Below are 22,190 nucleotides of genomic sequence, written 5' to 3'. Positions count from 1 at the left end.
ATATTTTATGATTTTAATTTTCAGAAAAATGACATTTGATTAATAGTTTTAAAAAGTTTAAATTTGTAATTTGACGTAAAACAAAAATACACGAGAAAAAGGTCCAAGACCTAGCGTAATTGTCAGCGCCGAGAGACTCCTACACTTTGGAAACGAAGCGAGTTACCAAAGAAGAACAACACAGGCCTCAAACACTAGGGCCAAAACATATAAACTGCTAGGTCATTGAAATGGAAGCCTCAATAGGACAAACGGAAGTAACTACGGATCAAGTGGGTGGACAGATAGACCTTCTCAGAACAACCAAGCGGGGACATCTCGAGGACCTTACCCTCAAAAGAACCACCCGACGACATATTTACAATGCCTGTTGTGTAAATGCCCCCATAGACTGTCCTACTGTCCTCATCGGGCCTCTCTCAGTGCACACTCCAAGTGTCCATAGCAACGACACAGAAGTCGAGACTATGCCAGACAAGAATTTGAGATTTAAACTTTTAACCAGTAAGCAATATCTCAATCTATTCACTTAAAAAAATTATTTATTTATATGGCCAATTATGTAAATAAATAAATAAATAAATAAATAAATAAATAAATATATATACATATATATATTTTATCTTTAATTATTATTGAACTAAATGTGATTTTTATATAATTAGAAACAATTTTGAAAACAATTTTAAAATTTTCAGACTTTTAAAAATGTTTAACTTTATAATTAATAAATTTAAAATTTTATTTTTAAATAATATTTTGACTTTTCAATTTTTTTTTGTCACATAAATCCTTGAAGGTTTGGGGCTCATCAACATTATTTTTATTTCTTTATTTTATTCATTTGATAAATTAATTAATAATTAAATTTTATTTTTAAATTTTAAAGATCGAGTCGTTAGTAATAACAATTAGATAATTATAAATTTGAAAGTATAGAGATAGATTTTAAACCAAAATAAATATTTATTTTTATTATTATTCTTTTTGTTTTTTTTTTTAAGGAAAGTAAGTAAACAGTATCTCAAGGCCAAAGTAGAAAATGACTAAAAAGGTCTACAGCGGAGGGAAAGATATTCTCGCACAAAACTACATGTCGAAAAGTGGTACGACATATCGTTTATAACGAAGGACGGGTCCTGGTTGCATCAAGGCATCGCGTGTGGCGTGAGAAGTCAAAAAGGAGCACGGTGGCGAGTCGCGTTTGTGAATTCGCTGCTCGAAAATTTCACGGCCAAAGCCCGCGCCGCGCGCCCTCTCCTGCAGGCTGCAACCTCATCATGTTGGGATTCGAGTGACAGCTTCAACTTCAATTCTTCAGCCCCAAATAATCTGGTTTAGATACACCGTTCATAGACGAGTTTCTACGGGGAGTTCTTCAGATTGATTGCTAGCTTTTGCCTTCAATTGAAAATGAAAATCAACATCGATAGGGAGGCACGAAAAGTTGCGGTTGATAATCGAATTCCTCTCCGGAATTACTTCCGGATCGCCGATAATCTCTTAAAACAGGTGATCTTTTCGGAACTGTTATTCGTAATTGTTCTAATTGATTATTGATGCTGAATTGTTAATAGTTGATGATTAATTAGAAGTTTTGCTAATTTTCGTTTCTTTCTCTATATATGGATGTTGAAGTGATCTTCAATGCAGTTTCCTTTATCGGTGGTTTAAGTATTAGAATTGCGCACTAATTGCCATGGATCCATTTCTACTTGCCTCTCATTGTATTTTGATGTTGTTGAGTTGTTTTCCTTAAAATGGCAGGCTGATATTTATCGGGAGGAGAATAATGTTGTGGATTTGTTCATTATACTTCTTAGGTTTTCAAGGTAAGGATATGGTTGATACTTGTGTTTTCCATTGCCTAGAGATGCCGATTCTTTGTGTAGGGAACACGCTTCTCAACTTGTTCTTGTTTTCTCAGCTTGGTTTCCGAAACCATACCACGGCATCGTGATTACCAGGCTTTTTTCCCAAAGGAGAAGATATTTTACAAGAAGGTGAGTTAAAACGCCACATCTCGCTCCTTTTTTCAAGAACGGTGTATGAATGTTGTGTAATATTGTTTCATGTTGTCCTACTAGAAACTGCTGAGTGTAGTAGATGAACTTGAGTCCTTGAAACCTGAATTTGATCGCCGAGTAAATGAACTGGAGAAAGTGTCTGGACGGCCTCGTCTTCCTCTATCCGATGAGCAGGGAGGAGTTTCAAACAGTCTGCGGCCGTCTTCTATGATACAGCCCTATGCAAATGGAAACTATTCATTGGCCTTGGATCAAAAGCAGGTATCAACTCAAATTTTTTTAATGATGCTTTCTATTCTTGTAAGTGTATCAATCGTTCATGGAAATTCCACCAATTATTTAGGTTTTTTGTTTAATTCTTGTTGTTTACGGTTTCTGTTCTTGTATTACTTACAAATTTTCCCATGGACATGTGATTATTGTTATATTGCTTGTGATTTAACTCTAGTAATTCACATCCTCCCCTCTCCTCTTGATTCTTAGCATGCCAATTCACAGCCACAATCTTCATGGAGGTATCATGATGGCCGAGGTCAAGTTTCTCAATCAAGTTACTCAAGGATTGAGAATAGGTTATCAAATCTGTGAGTATAATTTTTGCCCATCTATTTCGTACCTGTTTATATGAATCCATTAACGGCATAGTACTACATACTCCTCTGATGATGTATGGAGTTAAATCATTCCAATATTTATGTTTTAGTGTGAGCCAAAAGGTCGTTTTGTAGTTTATGTAGCTAGTTAGAGTTGAAGTCAGAAACTTCAATGGCTACAACTTGACTCTTAACATAGTTGACTAAAAAAAAAAAGAAAGTATGTTGATGTGAGATCCCACATCAATTGGAGAGAGAAACGAGTGCCAGCGAGGACGCTGAGCCCTGAAGGGGGGTGGATTGTGAGATCTCACATCGGTTGGAGAGGGGAACGAAACATTCTTTATAAGGGTGTGGAAACATCTCCCTAGCAGACGTGGAAGCCCGGAAGGGAAAACCCAAGCTAGCGGTGGGCCTGAGCCGTTACAGTTGATGATGTCAAAGTTCTTCTGCAACTGGTGTCATGTTTGATTAGGACACTGTCTTCAGAACAAGTGCTATAAATCATATATTGTCATATCTTGAATGTTTGTGTCTTCTTCTCTGATGGAGGCCATAGAAATTCAATTCTGGGCGTATATCTAGTAACCTGTTCTAATAAACATGCACGAATGATCTTATAATTGGTGCTGGGAATTTGCAGGTCTCTTAATGTACCACTTCCGAAACCCGAAACTCTGTCTAGACACTCTATTTTGGGACCTAGTGGTTTTCAGGGCCAATGGAAGGGACCAAGTACAGATAAGGTGAGTTTTTTGCACATTCTTTTTAATTTTGTTGTTTTCTCTTGTTTCTGCCAATTGTGATATCCATAACTGGTTAATCCTATTGTTGTGTACAGATTCACTATCCAAGAAATCAGGACTTTACTCCTTTAGATTCAAGGTTAGAGGCGTGTATAACTTGTATAACTATCTGCAAATTAAAAAAATTTCGTCTTCTGTGTTTTTAATGTTTACTTTCCTGATGACAAACACGTAATCATATTAATATCTTGGTGTTGTTGCTTTACTTTTTCTTTGATCATCTTTTCTTGAAATATTCATGTGGAACGTTCGAATCCTTTCAGACTGAATCAAATTGAACAATGTGATCTAGTGGCGCATAAAGATAGTGGTCCAGGAGGTGTCGTGTCGATGATGGAATCAGTGCTCTCACTAGATGATGGTAGATGGCCTCATCCTGCAGACATATCTATTACTCCATTGATAACAGAAGTAAGGGAGGATCCTTTCCCATTGGTTAAACAACCTCCTCCTCCTCCTGTTCTTGCAAAGGTTCAGCAGGAATATGCGGCAATTCCCCCATCTAAAGTTGCGGATCCAAGGCCTGGAGTGGCAAAACAATCGATGGATGAGTCCGAGTCGTTCCAACGTTTACACATTGTAGGCCTTTTCCTTTTCATTTTCGTTATATAACTTCAAAAGGCAATTAATTGTTCACTAGTTTCTTTTGCTATGTCGTAATTCCTTTTGTCATATCTATGCTGCAAACTTGTTTACCTTGCGATATGATATTGGTTACTTTTACTCATTCCCGCAGCCAGTAAAAATGCTGGATGATTTCTTGAGATTGGCTCGAGAAAATACAAATAAGAATCTGGAGACTTGTGGTGTTCTAGCTGGCTCTCTGGTAAGGAGCAATGTAACGGTTTAATGTTCGTTTTTTTTTTTGTAAAGATTTTCTTATATTGCTCTCATACTTCATCATATGTTTGCAGAAAAACAGGGTTTTTTACATATCTACGCTCATAATCCCAAAGCAAGAATCAACATCAGATTCCGTAAGAATATAATTACTTTTCATCTGTTTCAAGTTTAAATTAGCCATTCCTCCCATGTCATTGATTTTCATTACTTTTGAATTTTGGTTTTCGTGTGACTGTTGATTAGGTTGTGCATATGTTTGAGTTTTAATTGTTTTATATTGTTCATCTTTTGTTACTTTATGTACATCCCTATGCTATTGATTCGTATATGGTAATAACTGACTTGAGGATTACTTGATTTAGCTTCAGCTAGTTACGACTGTTGCCTTTAATCAAAACTTAGAAATCATTTTTTGTAATGTTCAGTGCCAGACGTTGAACGAAGAGGAAATATTCGAGGTTCAAGACAGATTATCACTTTTTCCCCTTGGTTGGATCCATGTAAGCTTTCTGGCTCTCTATGCAATGGATAGTTTATGATTACAGAATTTGGGAACACAAACTTAGGAAGTAATCTTCCTTTGTATTTACTGTTCATCATATTTTCTTCATAGTCTCACTATGAATACGGATAGAACAGGACGAACAACCACGTATAGACAAACATAACTACCCTAGAGATAAACGTAAGTCAACGGAGCTACCTACAAGATAACTGTCTATAACCACCCATAACAGCTCAAAACCACCCGAAATACTGACTTTTCTCACCCTTTCTAGTCTTCTTCACAATCTTTGCCTCGTAGCATAGTTGTGATAGGCTTGAGGTCTAACGGACGCTGGTTTTGCTCCTCTCATAGGATTCAGTAGATTACTCATCTGATTATATTGTGTCATTTGTATTTTATAATTCACCCTTTCAGTAGTCCGTCATCTCATCGGTCATCTGATCGAGTGACCTAGTACTAACCTAGAGTTTCCTTGAGAAATATTTTCTAACTCTTTGCGATTTTATGTGCAGAACTTCAAGGAATATGTAAATAGGGAGACTTCAGTTTGTATTAAAATTGTTATCATACACTAGCTTATCGGATATTATTTGGATTGAGCAGTCCACTTCTTACTATCCTGAACAACCGTTCTTTATTATTAATAAGCCTTGCATTGTGTTACTTAAGTTGACTTGCTCTGTAGTGATGTCTTGAGATAAATGCTCTAAATAAAACTGGAATCTTTGTTCTTGAGAATATAGAAAATTTTGGTTTTTAACGTTTCGATTTGGTCGTATTAGTTATACAAGAAACTTTTTTTTTACTTGTCCCTGATTCTTGTTTGATTCTCAGACACATCCATCACAAACCTGTTTCATGTCATCTGTGGATTTGCACACGCATTACTCGTACCAGGTAAGATGACAATTCGACCGATTTTTGCTATTCAGAATGTGTTTTTTCTGAGTGTTCAATCAAAGAACAGTAGAAAGTTTGCATCATGAAATAGAAGTTCCAACTTGTGAAGACATTAACCATTACAATCAACGGAAAAGCTTTGTGGTTTTGCCTGTTTGCATTATTTGTTCTTCCTGTTCTAGTTTCTTTGGCCTCTTTTAAGGAGATTTTCGCTTCTTCAGATTATGCTACCAGAAGCGATTGCAATCGTCATGGCTCCAACCGATGCGTCAAGGTGTTCTTTCTCCTCCATTCATTCAACATTCACCGTTCTCAATTCTCTGACCTTGTATTTGTATCATTGTGCAGCCCATATGGAATATTTCATTTGTCCGACCCAGGTGGCGTGTCGGTCATCCGCAACTGCCAACAACGTGGATTTCATCCCCACGAGGAGCCTGAAGATGGGAGTCCACTCTATGAACACTGCTCTCATGTTTTGATGAATCCGAATGCGAAGTTTGACGTTATCGACTTGAGGTAAGATTTCGATGGCTGAAATTACTTAAAAGGAAGAACTTGTATAGCACCATGGAATTGGGTAAAAGCTTCACTCACTCACCCACTCCAACAGACTGCTCTGTAAATTTTGTAATTTACAAATCCAGTTGAGTTACTTCCATTGTTGGGAGACCTCAGGCATTGGCCATGACGCCATTGTTATGCCGAGATCTCACTGCCTGAAGGCTTCTCTTTGTTGAAAGAATAGCCTAAGTTATATAAATATAGATGACGACTTCCTTCTTTACATGTAAGCTTCTGTTGTTATTTGTGATTATATTATTTTGGGTTATATTGCATCTCTACTTTTTTTTAACTACTTTGTCTAACAAGTTATAGATTTAAATCTCGTGCCCTAGTCGTCGGTTTGATTTATGAAGCCTTCGGGTCAAAGGAAAACACACTTTTAACTCGCTTCCTTTCTTCAATTTGATTAAATTATACAAAATACACGTCAATTTTAAAGTACATTTCAGTTGTGTCTCTAAATTTCGATAAATTTTACTTTTACTCTTAAACCTCGAAATTTGTTTCAAAAAGTATTCTTCCACTCTAAATTTCCACGGTGGTAGTTGATATGTGAAAATATGGTGTATTTGATTTTATTTTTAAAAAGCTTCTATTTTTTTTTTTAATATCTCTAATATTTATTTGGTTTCTAAATTTTGAAATGGTGTTGGACCTTCAATTTTATGTCAAATAAAAATTTTAAATTAATTTTTTTTGTTTAGGAAAACTTTTACTTATTTAATATATTTTTTAAAATTGTGAATTTAAAGCTAATATTAGACATAAAATTTAATATTATAAAAATATAACTTAATTTATTTAATTTTAAATATTTTAATACTCATAGAGAAAAGAAAATTAAAAAATTTGGCATTCTAATTTATGTTTTGAGATTAACTTTTCTTATAATATTAATGGAAAAGCTAATATCTAAGGGTCAGCTAAGAATTTATGATTAAAAAAAAAATTAAAATAATAATAATAATAATAATAATATTGACACGTGGGAAATGTAAGAGCAAATATAGGATTCATTATTAATGAGCAACCTAGGGATGACGTGGCACCTCCAAAATTGCACGCTACGATTAAGGCTTAGAATGGAAATAGGATAAAATTAAATCAGAAAATATATATTAGAATTAGGACCACATTCTACCTATTGCATTTTTTAAAAAGATTATGCATAAGAATTATATTTATTATTGATGTGTTTTTTACTAATTTATTGAATGATAATTAATTATGATTTTCTAAAGAAAGGAAAAAATGAATGTGACACAATATTTAATAATAAATGAAATTATAATTTTTAAGATAAAGTCTTGCAAATAAAATAATATTTGAAAGAATCCAATTTATGAATGATTTTGAATTTTAGTATAAAGTTGATGGATCCAAAATAAAATNTTTTTTTTTTTTTTTTTTTTTTTTTTTTTTTTTTTTTTTTTTTTTTTTTTTTTGTTATCCTACTTGCGAAAATTGGTTAGATTAACACCGATATGGGGGCGAAAAAAGAAAAGAGAGGAATGGGCAACAATAGCTGGAAACAACTGCTAATATTCCGTACGCTGAGAGCAAAAGGAGGAATCCACTCGAGGAGGGGCTCGTGTTTAATTAGCTAGTTGGTGAGGCAATAGCTTACCAACGTGATGATCAGTAATTGATCTGAGAGAATGATCAGCTACACTGGGACTGAGACACGACCTAGACTCCTACTGGAGGCAGCAGTGGAGAATTTTTTGCAATGGGCGAAAGCTTGACGGAGCATTGTCGCATGGAGGTAGAAGGCCTATCCTAATTACGAAAATAGGTTAGATTAAAAAAAAAACATTGAATTTTATATTTTATCTCAAAAATATCTTTAATACAATACCCTTAAACTTAAACTTAAAATATATATATATATATATATATATATATATATATAATTATTTATTAAATTAAAATGATAATATATACTTTTTATTATAAAAGTTACGGTTGAAATTACTTAAGACAGACCAACCCAGATTACTCGATTCAAACCACAAATGTCAGATTTAGTTTGATTTTTTTTTTTTTTTTTTTTTTTATGGTTAGATGGTTGAATTTTTTTAAAATTAAAAATTCGGGTTAGTTTGCTAGTTGACATTTTTTTTGGTTGGGTGGTCCGATCAACCCGAAAAAAGGTTACAAGCTAACCTTACCCTACTATACTTTTATGAAAATTAAGAATATTTGACATTTGTGACCGATGTTAGTATGCATTGTAACTCGTAAATGTTTGATATTTGAGTTTTAAGTCATTAATGTAACATGTATCGTGGATAAATAGTATTTTTTAAATAATAATAAAAAAATCGGACAATTCAACTCAACCAACCCGAAATGTCAAGTTGGTCCGATTTAATCCAATCCAACCCAACCGGTGGACTTGGATAATAAAAATAAAAAACAATGGAAATTCAAAGCTTTTTGGTCCATTTAAATTGATTAAAATAGATATTAGAGTTAATAATTANTATGGGGGCGAAAAAAGAAAAGAGAGGAATGGGCAACAATAGCTGGAAACAACTGCTAATATTCCGTACGCTGAGAGCAAAAGGAGGAATCCACTCGAGGAGGGGCTCGTGTTTAATTAGCTAGTTGGTGAGGCAATAGCTTACCAACGTGATGATCAGTAATTGATCTGAGAGAATGATCAGCTACACTGGGACTGAGACACGACCTAGACTCCTACTGGAGGCAGCAGTGGAGAATTTTTTGCAATGGGCGAAAGCTTGACGGAGCATTGTCGCATGGAGGTAGAAGGCCTATCCTAATTACGAAAATAGGTTAGATTAAAAAAAAAACATTGAATTTTATATTTTATCTCAAAAATATCTTTAATACAATACCCTTAAACNTGAACCTCTAACTTTTTGCTTAATGATATACGTCTTGACTAGTTAAGCTAGTTTTAAATTGATATACCTATCTCGGGATATTTGTAAGTAGGGTGTTTTTTTTATATACTTCTTTTTAAGGATTTTCAAGTGTTTTTTGATTGATGGAGTGAGCTTCAAAAGTTATTGATTGCATGTTGACATTTTTTTTGGTTGGGTGGTCCGATCAACCCGAAAAAAGGTTACAAGCTAACCTTACCCTACTATACTTTTATGAAAATTAAGAATATTTGACATTTGTGACCGATGTTAGTATGCATTGTAACTCGTAAATGTTTGATATTTGAGTTTTAAGTCATTAATGTAACATGTATCGTGGATAAATAGTATTTTTTAAATAATAATAAAAAAATCGGACAATTCAACTCAACCAACCCGAAATGTCAAGTTGGTCCGATTTAATCCAATCCAACCCAACCGGTGGACTTGGATAATAAAAATAAAAAACAATGGAAATTCAAAGCTTTTTGGTCCATTTAAATTGATTAAAATAGATATTAGAGTTAATAATTATTGGGGTAAAAAGTAAAAAGAAAAAAAGAAAAAAAAAAAAAAGAATTAAATGAGACTATAAGGGCAAATTTGTCCTCGAGAATTTTTAGGGTCTCTAAACTTTCAATGGCAGTGCCAATTAAAATTGCTTTATATAAAAGAATAGGTTCGTAGACTCATAGCTTAGCCATTTCATTGCTAAAGCTTAGTCGTACTGCTGCCTCTTCCATTCACGAGCATTTCCACTATTTCACAGTGAGAGAGAGATAGAGATTTCAGAGAGAGAAGTTAGAGAGAGAAGTTAGAGAGAGAGAGAGAGAGATCTTCCATTGATGCGGCTTGTGGAGGAAGATGAAGAGACTCTGTAAGGCGTTTTGAGAAGGTTTTGTCGATCTTATTTGAGGCAGTGTTTGTTTAGTTTAAGAGGATGGGAAAAACGCCGTGCTGTGCGAAGGAAGGGCTGAGAAGAGGCCGTTGGACGGCGGAGGAAGATGATAAACTGAAGAAGTATATCGAAGCGAACGGAGAAGGTTCATGGAAATCGTTGCCGAAGAATGCTGGTGAGATTGATTTTGATTTGCTGTTTGATTTTTTGTGCAATTAACTGCTGCGATTCCTCTGGTTGTTCTATCTGAGACTGTGAATTAATTGATCTGAAACTGCTTCTTCTCGTTCCATCTGAGACTGTGAATTAATTGATCTGAAACTGCTTCTTCTTGTTCTATCTGAGATTATGAATTAATCTGAAATTGCTTCTTCTAGTTCTATGTGAGAATATGAACTGATCCGAGTATATGCGCGTGAAAATTTAGGGCTGTTGAGGTGCGGAAAGAGTTGTAGGTTGAGATGGATTAATTACTTGAGAACGGATTTGAAGAGAGGGAATATCACTCCTCAGGAAGACGAAACTATTCTCAAGTTGCACACGACTTTAGGCAACCGGTTCGTCTCTCTCTCTCCTCTCTTAATTAAGCATGGAATTTCTTGCGCATCTCATTGCCATTCTTTTCAAAACAGTTTTACTGCCCGATTATAATTATTGATGAAATAATCGTATAGGTTTTAATTAGAGTATAAAATTTCAAATAAATGGCATTTGTATGAGGTAATCACCATTTGAAACTCCAAACAACCGACATTTTGCTTTGTTGTTCTTGCTAATCGTTCTCTTCTTGATCATCATACTTTTTTTTGGCACATTTGAACTTTTAATTTCATTTTCTTTATTCTCTTTTTTTGTACGATTATTTTTTCCACTTCTGATTTTCATTTTGAGCTTTACAACTGACAACTTCATTGTTCTGGTCTAAGTCGTTACTTTCTTGACGATAATCATTCTTTTGGCACATTCGATCCTTTTCTTTAATTTTTTTCTCCTTTTTTCCCTTCTTTTTGAGATTCTCATTTGAAGCTTCACTAACTGACTTCTGATTTGTTGTTCTTGTCCACATCGTTCTCTCTCTCTTTTTTTAATCATCATAATCAGTTTTTAGGCACATTTTAACTTGTTTTTATTATCATTTACTTTTTATTTTTGATTTTGCAAAATTATTATAGATAGAATCCCAATGCATGACTCATACATATAGTATTAAAGAATTTAGTCGAAGTTATCAACAGAAATCGATAAATTTGTTTTGCACACTTTTTAAAATTTTATAGTGTATTCATTAATAACTTCTCGTAGGACATCCTTATGAACTTCAAAGAAATTCATCTGTGGATAATAACATGAAATTCGTTCTGAAACATTTGAACTTGAAAATAAATTTACTCTAAAAAGAAAGGTTTTGTAACAAGGAAGATGTTAGAAGATGTTAGAAACAAGGAAGGTTTTGTAATACTCTTCATAAATTCATTAGTTTTTGCATAAAATTAAATTTGAAAAATTCATTACTAAACTATGAAATAATTTTTCTTTAATTCATAAGTTTTAATTAAAAATCTAAGTTTAATTTTGTTTTTTTTCCCAAATTTAAATTTAACTTTAATTGTACTTATGTTTTGTAGCTCATGAAATTGAGGCAATTAATTTATTTAATTTATTTTCCAGCAGTCATAATTAATTTATTTTCCCTCTCTAAAAAATTGGTTGTTTTTTCTTTTTTGTTTTTTTTATTCGGTTAAAATATAAATTTGATTCTCTTGCTTGTTTATTCTATTTGTCTCTTGATTCCTATTTTTTTTTCTTCATAAATCTTAAAATTAAGTGTGTATTATTAGTATTGTTAACATTTAAAAAAAATTATATAAATGAAAATTATTATTAGAGTTCAAAAAAAAAACAAAAAAAAAAACTTATTAAAAGTTTAAAATATATGAATCAAATTTAAACATTCATATTAAAATGAGATTTTTAAATTTAGTTTTTAAGTTTTGACTTTTGTGTTTATTTAATTATAAATTTATAATTTTAAGTTTAATAAACTTAAAAAATTTAATTTATAAGATTTATGTTTATAAAACAATAAAATTTTATAAATATCTATATTAAATTCATAAACTAAATTTACTTCATTTTGGTTGTAAATCAATGAGTGTCGTGTTTAGTCTTTTCACGCTTTCATATTAAATGTCTTGACATTATAAAGAAAGATAATAAAATTAATTAATTTTTTTTTTCGAAAAAAGGACACGACCACGTGTAACACATTTTCCATGTAATGCCATAAAGATTTCCTTTTTGTGTTGGGCTCACGGGCCTAAAGCTAGAAAGGAGGCATCACTTTCATGCCCTTTCGAATTGCGTGTCTCATCATCCTCCTCCTCCTTTAAAACAATGAAATGTGCTATTAAAAGTTTTCATATTTTTATTTTTATTTATATTTTTGTCGGAGGGAGAATTTTCTCTTTTAGTAATAATTATTATTGGTATTTTTGGTAATTTTTCAACTTTCCACACGTGTGGTCAGTGGTTAGCTCATTCATGGATGCCAGCTAATTAAAGAGTACTGGGCCTCTTTAATTAATTACTTAGCTTAATAAATCGTCTAGAGCTCATAAACTTATTTTATTTTAGTTCATTTTTTTATGTTATTCTTTTTTTTTTGGTCATCATTTAAGTATTATTTTTTTAGTATATATATATATTTTTAAATTTTTCGTTATGTTTTTTTCAATAAATCTTCAAATTGGTAGCTTTTATATAAGTTTGAATGATAATTTTAGATGAGTATTGAATGTGATAGTATATGTTTGTTTGGTGTAATGTATTGAATGTGATAGTATAATGTTGTAGAGTCAATCGCTTTCTTACTTACTGTCCTTTTTTGGAAGGAGTTTAATAGTTCAAGAAATAATTATGAATTACTATTGCTGCTATAAAAATAACTAATTTATTTTTTTTAATCAAAATACTATTTTCATATTTATTATTATTTTTTTTTTAACTTTATTTTAATCCCTTTACATAAAAGTAAGTTTTTTCGATTTTTGTTCTCTTAATGCAATAAATAGAGATAGGAAGATTAACCTAATACATCAATAGTACATAAAAATTTAGTCACAATTATAGTTGGAGAAAGGTAATATTATGGTTTCAAAAATAAGAATTTCTACTTTTATTTTATAAATAAGATGCATAGTACATAAAAAAAAAAAAAAAGAATTTCTACTTTTATTTTATAAATAAGATGCATAGTACATAAAAATTTAGTCACAACTATGGTTGGATAAAGGTTTATTCTTATTTATGGTTTGCAAAATAAGAATTTCTACTTTATTTTATAAATAGTATGGCTCGTGGAATTCTCATTAATGGTCAATTTATGAGAGTTTTTATCGAAAAATTTAATCTAAGATTAATCATCCTGCAATAAGAGACATAATAGAGGACAGGTTTGATTCACACGAACTAAAATTTAATGTAAAAATTATTAACCGCATCTCAATTACCAAACCCTTCAATTTATCAATGAAACCATCTCGTAAAACCATACTTCTTAAATATAAGGAATTTTAAAAACCAAATCAAATAATTGTTAAAACAAAATAGCTACCAATTATTTAAAACTAGCTACCAATTATTTAATTGTTAAAACAAATAATTTTTTTTTTTCCTTTTCTAATTATTTAAAACTAAAAAACTGCTACCAAAATCCATACTTTTTTTTTCAGAATCAGAACAGTAAAATAATGAAAATAAAAATAAAAATCTTTTTTTTTTTTTTTTTCCTTCCCCTAGAATTTTGTGCTCATGCAATGAATTGTGGATGATTTGGTGTAGGTGGTCACTAATTGCTGGACATTTACCCGGACGAACCGATAACGAAATAAAAAACTACTGGAATTCTCATTTGAGTAAGAAACTCTACAGCTCCCCCAAAAAGAATTCTGGCATTCCAAAGCGAACCACCAGCAGCCGCCGAGGTCAACAACCAAGCAGCATCAAACTATCTATTTTACAGAAGAAGAACATGAAGAAGGCCATACCAAAAGAAGAAGGTGCCCAACCTAATTCCATACCTGAGGGACCTGAAACATCCAAGCCTAATCAAGAAGAAGAAGAAGAAGAAGAAGAAGAAGAAGAAGAAGAACAGGCTACCACCACCACTTCTCGATTGGACTGTGACGATGAGGAGAAAAAACTAGAGACCCATAATTCCACTATGAAGGATCCAAAGCTAGAGGAAGAAAATTGGGACCTGGGATCATGTGAATTCACGGCTGATGCTGAGAAACGAGGTAACGGGTTCACAATTGTGGAGAGTGTGGAATGGTGCTACTCTGCTTGGCCTTCATCGATGAATTCCAGCTTTAATAATAATGAATGGCTGAATTGGGAGTGGGAAGATGATGGGGTTTTAGGTTAAGGGCTAAATATAATACTACCTCCCAATGGGGAAAGGAATAAGGTCAATAGGCTCTTCAAATTTGCTGTAATAAGGTCAAAGTACTGTCCTTGAAAATGACCAGTGTCCCCCCGGACAATAATTATTTTATCTCACCCAATTTCATGTTCCATAGAGTCGAAGATTCTTCTAGTACCACCCTCGTGACCTGCACCGAAACATATCAGACCAGGGATTGGTTAATATCTACATTTTTGGATTATCGATCTCATTCATTCAAATGAGAAGAGTTTTGCAAAGTTCACGGATTTGATCCACCTGTTCATGTTCACATGACAACAGCTATGACTCCTCCCACAATTTAGATTTCTCGAATTTAAGATAAAACGAAATCACTCCAATTGAAGAATTGGTTGTATTTCGTCCTTTGCTCTTAATGGTTCAACAAATCCATCCAAAAGCTTCACTAGATAGGGTTTGAAAATTTAATATTTTTGCTCGCTTGTGGCCTTAAAAATTTGTAAAAATCCCAACAAGAGAATATCAACATTAAATAGGGATGAAACGACGCTGCAGAAGTTTGAACACATGACCTGTTGCCTTATACTAAATTAAACCACCCATTAACCTAAAAGCTTAAGTTTTTCGGTTTCCGTTATATTTCAACAAATTTTATCAGGAGCATGGAAGACAGTGGACAAAACATGTGCATTCTCAATAATTTTCGGGCCTACGATGTCTCCCAACTAAAAAAGAAACCTATGAAATTATGGTACCCTGCCCTCAAAAACTACCAAATAGTGGCTGGATGAGTGTGTAAATGGCGTTGGATGATGAAAGTCCCACGTCGGCTAATTTAGAAAATGAATTTAGGGAATGATCATGGGTGTATAAACAAAGAATACTCTCTCCATTGGTATGAGGCCTTTTGGGGAAGCCCAGAGCAAAAAGCCATGAGAACTTATGCTCAAAGTCGACAATATCGTACCATTGTGGAGAGTCGTGTTAGTTTAACATGGTATCAGAGCCATAGGGACCATGCCCTAAACTTAATCGTGCCAATAGATTGGTAAATCTTCAAATGTCGAACAAAGGACTCTAAAAGAAAAGGAGTCAAACCTCCTCGAAGACAGTAAAAAATGACTAAGACTCCAAAAGAGTCGAGCCTCGATTAAGAGGAGGCGCACTTTGTTAGAGGGGAGGTGTTGGATGAAAGTCCAACCTCGGCTAATTTAGGGAATGAATTTAAGGAATGATCATGGGTTTATAAACAAAGAATACTCTCTCCATTGGTAGGAGACCTTTTGGGGAAGCCCAAAGCAAAAAGTCATGAAAACTTATGCTCAAAGTGGACAATATCATACCATTGTGGAAAGTCGTGTTCGTCTAAGAAAGGGCAAGTTCTACGTTCCTATTTTGTGCACCAACTAAGCAAAATTTCAGAAATACTTCACAAAATACAGTTTAATTTAGAGGGGGAAGAGAATACCTGGAAAAGATGGTTGGCTGAGTTTAATTCAAGGAAGCACAATATCAGCAAGCACTTCTTCAACTAAAGAATCGAGAATTTGAGTCTCGACTTCGACTCCGATCGTAAACGCATCAACGTCGAAGTCCATCCATCTTCCATACCAGCAACTCATGTCCTTATCTACCAGTTCATCCACCATACAATCCCTCATTCCTCTCCAATCTGAAATCTCCTTCACAACCTCTTTGGCTAACTGCTCCTTTCTTCCCAAAACTCCCACTCCTTTCTCCCACATTTTAAATCCTCCACCTACATACTGTCTACATCTCAAGTCCAAACATTCACGAACACAATCAAATAACGCCTTCCGTCTAAGCCTCAATTCGTCGCAGCTTTGTCCCGATCCTTTGTTTCGATTCTCTAATATATTGAATAGATAAGGATTTATAACTTCATGAGAACGCCCCAATACATAGTCCTTAAACATCAACTCCACATTGCTGAGTATATCCGTTATGTATTCAAGTTCCCATTCGATCTGTCGTTTCGTACCTTTTGAGGTAGATGAAGCAGTGAACTTACTGGCTGAAGCTTCGTCGGTTATGGAGGATGCAGAATCTAGTAACTCTGTGTCAGCAGTAACTGGATTAAACTTGAAGAAACCTATGCCAAGAACATCTTGACCTTGGACTGAAGAACAAAGCTTGTTTCCTGTAAATTGGAAGATTCAGAACGAATGATCAACTTGGAGTAATGCAAACAAGAGTAAATTTTTCTTAGTACAGAAAAATCATCTACCTTCTCTGCTGTTACTATCTGATGAGTCACAGCTTTCTGAAGAAAACGAATGATCGAGAATCGAGACGGGACTCGGATGTCGAACTTTGAGCGACTGCCCAGTGTGAGAAACAATACTATTACTGCTGCTACATTCTTCAATCTCATCAACTAACTGAAAAAACGATGTTCCAGAACAAATAGATGATCTTTAGCATATCAAGGATATATTTTAAGGCAACACTCATGAAGAACTATAATTAACAATTGCTTGTCCCTGGAATTGAATGAAATTAACAAATGAATCTTCAAGAAGATGAAAACAAAGTTCACATACCGGGAATTCATGCTTTAATCCTTGTGACAAAGAATCAGTTGAAGCGCAATCAAAATTATATTGGGCAGCAGGCTTGCTGTGAACAGAACTACTGTGTTGGTTCCTCTCATTCAACTCTGATGACATTGTATCGAGTGTATCAAGAGAGTGTGAAAGATAATCAGACGTCGATAAACAAGAACTCTCAGATCCCCCAACGATGGATCCAAGGCTAGGGGACTCGACCTTGTCAATCAATTCTCTTAGCTTCTGCTCTAAAAGTGCACTCAAGGTATTTTCTCCAATAATATTGCACTCCATTGAGGATGACTTCAAACTATCTGGTCCAAGCGACCCTTTAAATTTTGATTCAATGTGCCCAGAAGTGTCAGATCCGGGCACCTTCCTTGTAAGTGGTGCAGTAAATGTAAAAGAAACAACATCTGTGCCATTTTTTCTGCATTCTTGAGCCAAACTACTAGAAGATCTATCAACAATATTATTTGAATGAACTGACATCTGGTTTTTATCATTTAACATATTCTCCGTGGCCTGTTTCTTGTCAAAGCGTTGATCTCTATCTATTGACCGTTTCTTCCTAGGGAGATTTTTTGCATTAGAATTCAAGTCTTCCTTTTCCCTGTCAGATGTTTCTAAGGCTGACTTCCTGACACCAACTCTTGAGCCAACGACAGCTCGTCCTACATTTCTTCGACGTCCAAAAGACGAATCTCCAGTAAGCGGTTTCTGGCCCTCAGTGTTGGAACTTGAGTTCTTTGATTTTACTCTATCAACATGGCAGTTTTGTTTCTGGTTGTTCTGCTTGAGAGGCTGGTTACAAGAAGCATTGCAAGCAGAGGATTGCACATGCAGATTTTTCCTAGTGTTTGTCTGTGTCTTAAAGGGCTGGCTTGACTTGACCTCAGTCTGTTGTTTCTGGCCGGTAAAATTTCTATGGCTATCGGTATTCACATTTTCTCTTCTTTGTACATTAACTTTTGCTTGTATTGCAAGTGATATGGATTTTCCCTTGTTCTTTGAACCGTGTTCCACATCAGGTAAGACCTTGAATGATGATGTATCTTGAGATCCATCCCAGCTTTTGTTCATAGATTGTCCCTTCAAAAGCCTGGAAGCATTTGATTCAGTCGGCTTTCTAGAAGTTTCAAGAAACCTGGTTGATTTATGAGAGGCTTCGGTCCTTTCTTTTAATTCTTTGACCTTCAAGCTAACTGAAGAGGACCTAACTGAAGGCAGTCTTTGTGGTATATCTATCTTTTCTTTTGGAGCTTGTAATTTCAAGGGTACTGAAGAAGATCCAATCAGAGACATTTTACTCTTGGTAGTTGCTGAAGGTCCAGAATCTATTATTTTTGCAGCAGCTTCCATTATGAGAGCAGCATTCTTACTTGGTATGAAAGCAGGACTCTTAATAGGGGACAAAAGCTTATGGTGAGTAATTGGAATTGATTTTGCTGATTTAGGAGGGAGGATTTCTGTTTGGAACTTCTCTATTGGCCTGCTGAGAGTTTTCTGAGGTTTTGGTTCTGAAGGTTTCCTGGCAAGGGCAGCTGCACGGTCATCAACCTGATCAAGCAAATTACCAGAGAACATGATTTGGCGGTCATGACCATAATTGAAACTTCCCCTATGACTGTGAGCTTCTTGAAGAGACTGAGTATCAAATGATGGGGCAAAGTAGGACTCTGAAAAATGGGATGACGGTAGTGAATCTAATCCCATAAGCCTAGCGACTACCCCAGGGGCCTTAACTCCGTATCCTTCATCTTCAGTCACAGATGAAGAACAACTATAATCACTGCTTCCTCTAATACTTTTCCTTTTTCCACATTCATCCAAATCTATCTGGAAATATTCGAAGAAATCAACCAGAAATCTAGACAAACGGAAAAGAAATCAAAATATAAATGGTGCTCCACTTACCAGATGAACCTGTGACAATGGAGAGTTTCCAGCACTTCTATTCCCTTGTCTAGAACGCTCTGCGGAGAGAAGCAAAGGTGTAGTTCAAAGACAATATAACATATATACATGCATATTCTGCACTTCAGAAATTGATATAGTACCTTGTACGTCCGGTTTGCTAGAGAACAATCTCTTCCGCGATTTAGCACTCCAATCAAACAACTGGAAGAATCCTCCAACTCCACTTTTCAAACCTTCTTTCTCAACTCCCATTTTCTTATATGAAAACAGAGGTCATCAGCAGATACGGGGAAAAGAAACAAGATAGGATACAGTAATCGATGGTTCTGTCCACCGATCCATCTGGATTTGTAACCTGTTCATTTCGTAATGAATTAGCATATGAAATTGCATTTCACTCCATCAACTGTCAAAATTCTACCGAATCCAGAATTTAATTAGGGTTAGCCTTTCGAATAATCCGCGAACACAGTAAAAAAAATGAGAAATGGACGTTTTGATTTCATCTATTGCATCGATCGATGTAGAGGTGATGGTAACATCTCAACTAAACCAAAATGCGCACTAATTCGAAATCCGAAATCCGAAATCCGAAATCGACGGAATAACGTCTACTTAATCATTTTTTACTTTATCTAACTTCCTCTTTTAAAGTATAAGAATCAGTAAAATTATAAAAAAGAAACTGAAGGAACGCAGAAAACGAATCGAGAGCCAGGACGAAACTCAAACTATAAAACGAGAGAGTTAATTGAATGACCTAACATAGAAAAATCGAAGAGATCAAACAATGAGATTCTACAATCCAAAAATTAATCGAGAAGATTTCCAAGCCAAAACCTAAATATAAAAGTAAGATCAGTTAAGCATTGCGTTCTTCTTCTGGCTGCTATCTCTTTCTTTCTAGTGGAAATGCTTCTTGTCTAGTACTCATCGATGTAAACGCAATGACAACATCTCATCTAAACCACAGACTCACAGATTCTTAATCCAATTTGATGGAACAGAAACCAATTGATCATTTCAAACTTACTACGACTACATCTTTCACAGTAGCTAACCAGTCCAAAAAATTCAAAGACAAAAGAAAAAAAACGCAGAAAACGAATAGAAAGTTATCAACAAACTCAAGGAAAGCAACAGAACAGGCGAATCAATCGACTAAGCCTTCTCGTTTCATGTTTTATTCACAGAATTACATAAATCAAGCAGTGATAACTTACATCCAAAAATTAAACAGGAAGATTTCAAAGCCATACCTTACACAGAAACAAGTACCAAAATCAGAAGCTTCGCGCTCTTCTTCTCGCTTCTGCTATCTCTTTCTTTCTCCTCAAAGTGCACTTCAATCGATTAAGATTCACAGAGATTCGCAAGTCGGAACAAGTGTAGACTGATCGGCCGCAGTAGAGAGAGAGAGAGAGAGATCGAACAGGCGAAAGCTCTCTTAATGGTTACTACGGGCGCACAGAGGAAGTGGGTCTCCGAAGAAATGAGAACGTTATTTCTGTATTCTTTTTCACAAATTTCAAAAACTAATTTAAAAAAAAAAAATATAAATTCAAAAGTTATCTATTTATTTATTCATAACGTCTCTTTAGATCGTAAGGGAGAGAGAGAGAGAGAGATTTCAAATTCAAAACGCTGGAACCCACTGATTGGTGGAGAAAGGCAATGATAAAATCACCTGCCTCAAACGGATAACGGTCTCTACGATTAGTGACGGGCAGTTCCTGAAGATTTAATTGGCTAATCCCAACTCACGAATAGCCACGTGTCGTATGAAGGAGTAGAAAGCACACAAAATTTTCAAACCTCACCGCGAAATTAATATTTTTCTCTACTTTGCTTTAACAAATAAATTCAAAAGAAAAATAAAAAAGTAACAAAATTTAACAAGAAATTAAATTTAATTAATTTAGGTATTTTATTAAAACATATAACTAATAAGCGTGTGAATAAATAAATATTCCTGTTTTTAAAAGAAAACAAAATCCAGGTTAGATTAAACTTTTTTTTAATTATATTTAGAGACAAAACTTATTAAAAGGTTAATATAATAATATTTATAAGTTTTAGGTGTAATTTAATAATTTTTAAATTTAGAAAATTTGTGGAAACATTTTTTTTTCTATTATTTTTTTTAACTCTTTAATACATTTTTAAGTACAAATCTCCAACTTAAAAAAAAGAGTAATTTTTAAAATTATTAGGTTATTTGTCATTTAAAATACATACGGTTTCATTCTATAAATAAGCAGAGAAACCTCTAATAGAGATGTTCATATGATCGAGAACACGACCAATATTACCGGCTCAACTTATAATTTTTTTTCTGAGATTTGGATTAGGTTGAATTTTATTAAAATCGAAAACTCGGATTGGTTTGCGGGTTTTTTTTTTGTTAAGTCAACACAACTAACCCAAAAATATGTATTTGACGTTTATAATTGATGTTAAATTTGATTTTTATGACAACGTTTATAATTGACGTTAAATTTATAAAATTTTAGTTATTAACATAAATAAGTAATATTTCTTTTAAATAATTAAAAAATTCAACTTAATCTAACTTTTCCATTACTAAACTAAGATCGATATTGTAAATAAAATTTAATTGATTAAATTGGGATTCAAAATTTATTTGCTATCAAATATATATTTATATTTATGAACATGAATCTAATTAAATCACTTATTTTTTAAAAATTCTATTTTAATTTGTCAGAATTTTTTAAAAAAATTAAAATGTATTAATAAATTTTTTTAAGTTTTATGGATATTAATAAAGAAAAAAAAAGTAAAAATTTAGAAATATTTTCTATAATTTAGTTTTACAATAATTTTTCTCACCTAATTTAAAAAATATATATTAAACAATATTAAGCTGTTCGTAAAAATTAAATTTTGTTAATAATAAACTTATAGTGAATTTATAAAGTTTTAGAGGAGAAAATAATTAGACAGATTCACTGCTAAATTGAAAAATGTAAATAATAATAAGTTAGAGAAAAAAGAAAAATATATATATATATATATATAAATATATATCTTGTCCTCTATAAACTTTACTTTTGGGTTTCCCTCAAAGCTTTAAAACAGGGGAAGGTTTTTATACCCTTATGAACTTATGAAGGGTGGATTGTTCTCCTCCCCAAACCAATGTGATGTGGGACATCACAATCTACCCCTTCGGGGCCAACGTCCTAGCTGACACTTTTTCGTTTCTCCAAATCCACCCCTT

At 33.6% G+C, this 22,190-nt stretch overlaps 3 protein-coding genes across 4 annotated transcripts; 2 read left to right on the top strand and 1 right to left on the bottom strand.

Moving 5' to 3' along the window:
• The first annotated feature begins 1,163 nt into the window (after positions 1-1,163).
• LOC111807626 (AMSH-like ubiquitin thioesterase 3) lies at positions 1,164-6,471 on the top strand. Of its 2 annotated transcripts, none has more exons than XM_023693430.1 (14): positions 1,164-1,512; positions 1,768-1,832; positions 1,928-2,003; positions 2,088-2,288; positions 2,526-2,611; positions 3,264-3,366; positions 3,462-3,505; positions 3,690-4,005; positions 4,163-4,252; positions 4,341-4,403; positions 4,695-4,769; positions 5,612-5,674; positions 5,899-5,951; positions 6,026-6,471. In XM_023693430.1, exons 1-14 carry the CDS (start codon positions 1,414-1,416, stop codon positions 6,198-6,200), a joined length of 1,509 nt encoding a protein of 502 aa, XP_023549198.1. In that variant the 5' UTR covers positions 1,164-1,413; the 3' UTR covers positions 6,201-6,471. The 2 variants fall into 2 exon arrangements, with proteins under 2 accessions (XP_023549198.1, XP_023549197.1); XM_023693429.1 differs by having other exon boundaries at positions 1,165-1,512; positions 2,511-2,611.
• Positions 6,472-9,817: 3,346 nt separating this feature from the next.
• On the top strand, positions 9,818-14,617 carry LOC111807278 (transcription factor MYB8-like). The gene is made up of 3 exons (XM_023692936.1): positions 9,818-10,205; positions 10,458-10,587; positions 13,871-14,617. The coding sequence occupies exons 1-3, from the start codon at positions 10,073-10,075 to the stop codon at positions 14,454-14,456; spliced, it is 849 nt and encodes a 282-aa protein (XP_023548704.1). The 5' UTR covers positions 9,818-10,072; the 3' UTR covers positions 14,457-14,617.
• On the bottom strand, positions 14,420-20,450 carry LOC111807277. Its single transcript, XM_023692935.1, has 7 exons — positions 20,206-20,450; positions 19,087-19,301; positions 18,944-19,002; positions 17,021-18,865; positions 16,705-16,858; positions 15,925-16,617; positions 14,420-14,643 (listed from the first exon to the last, which is right to left on the bottom strand). Exons 2-6 carry the CDS (start codon positions 19,196-19,198, stop codon positions 15,953-15,955), a joined length of 2,835 nt encoding a protein of 944 aa, XP_023548703.1. The 5' UTR covers positions 19,199-19,301; positions 20,206-20,450; the 3' UTR covers positions 14,420-14,643; positions 15,925-15,952.
• Between the last annotated feature and the right edge of the window lie 1,740 nt (positions 20,451-22,190).

The sequence above is a fragment of the Cucurbita pepo genome, chromosome LG12 (genome assembly GCF_002806865.2).
Source record: "Cucurbita pepo subsp. pepo cultivar mu-cu-16 chromosome LG12, ASM280686v2, whole genome shotgun sequence".
In the NCBI taxonomy this organism is placed as follows: Eukaryota; Viridiplantae; Streptophyta; class Magnoliopsida; order Cucurbitales; family Cucurbitaceae; genus Cucurbita; species Cucurbita pepo.
The sequence above is the reverse complement of the archived record's forward strand: the minus strand, read 5'-3'. Positions and strand labels throughout refer to the sequence as shown.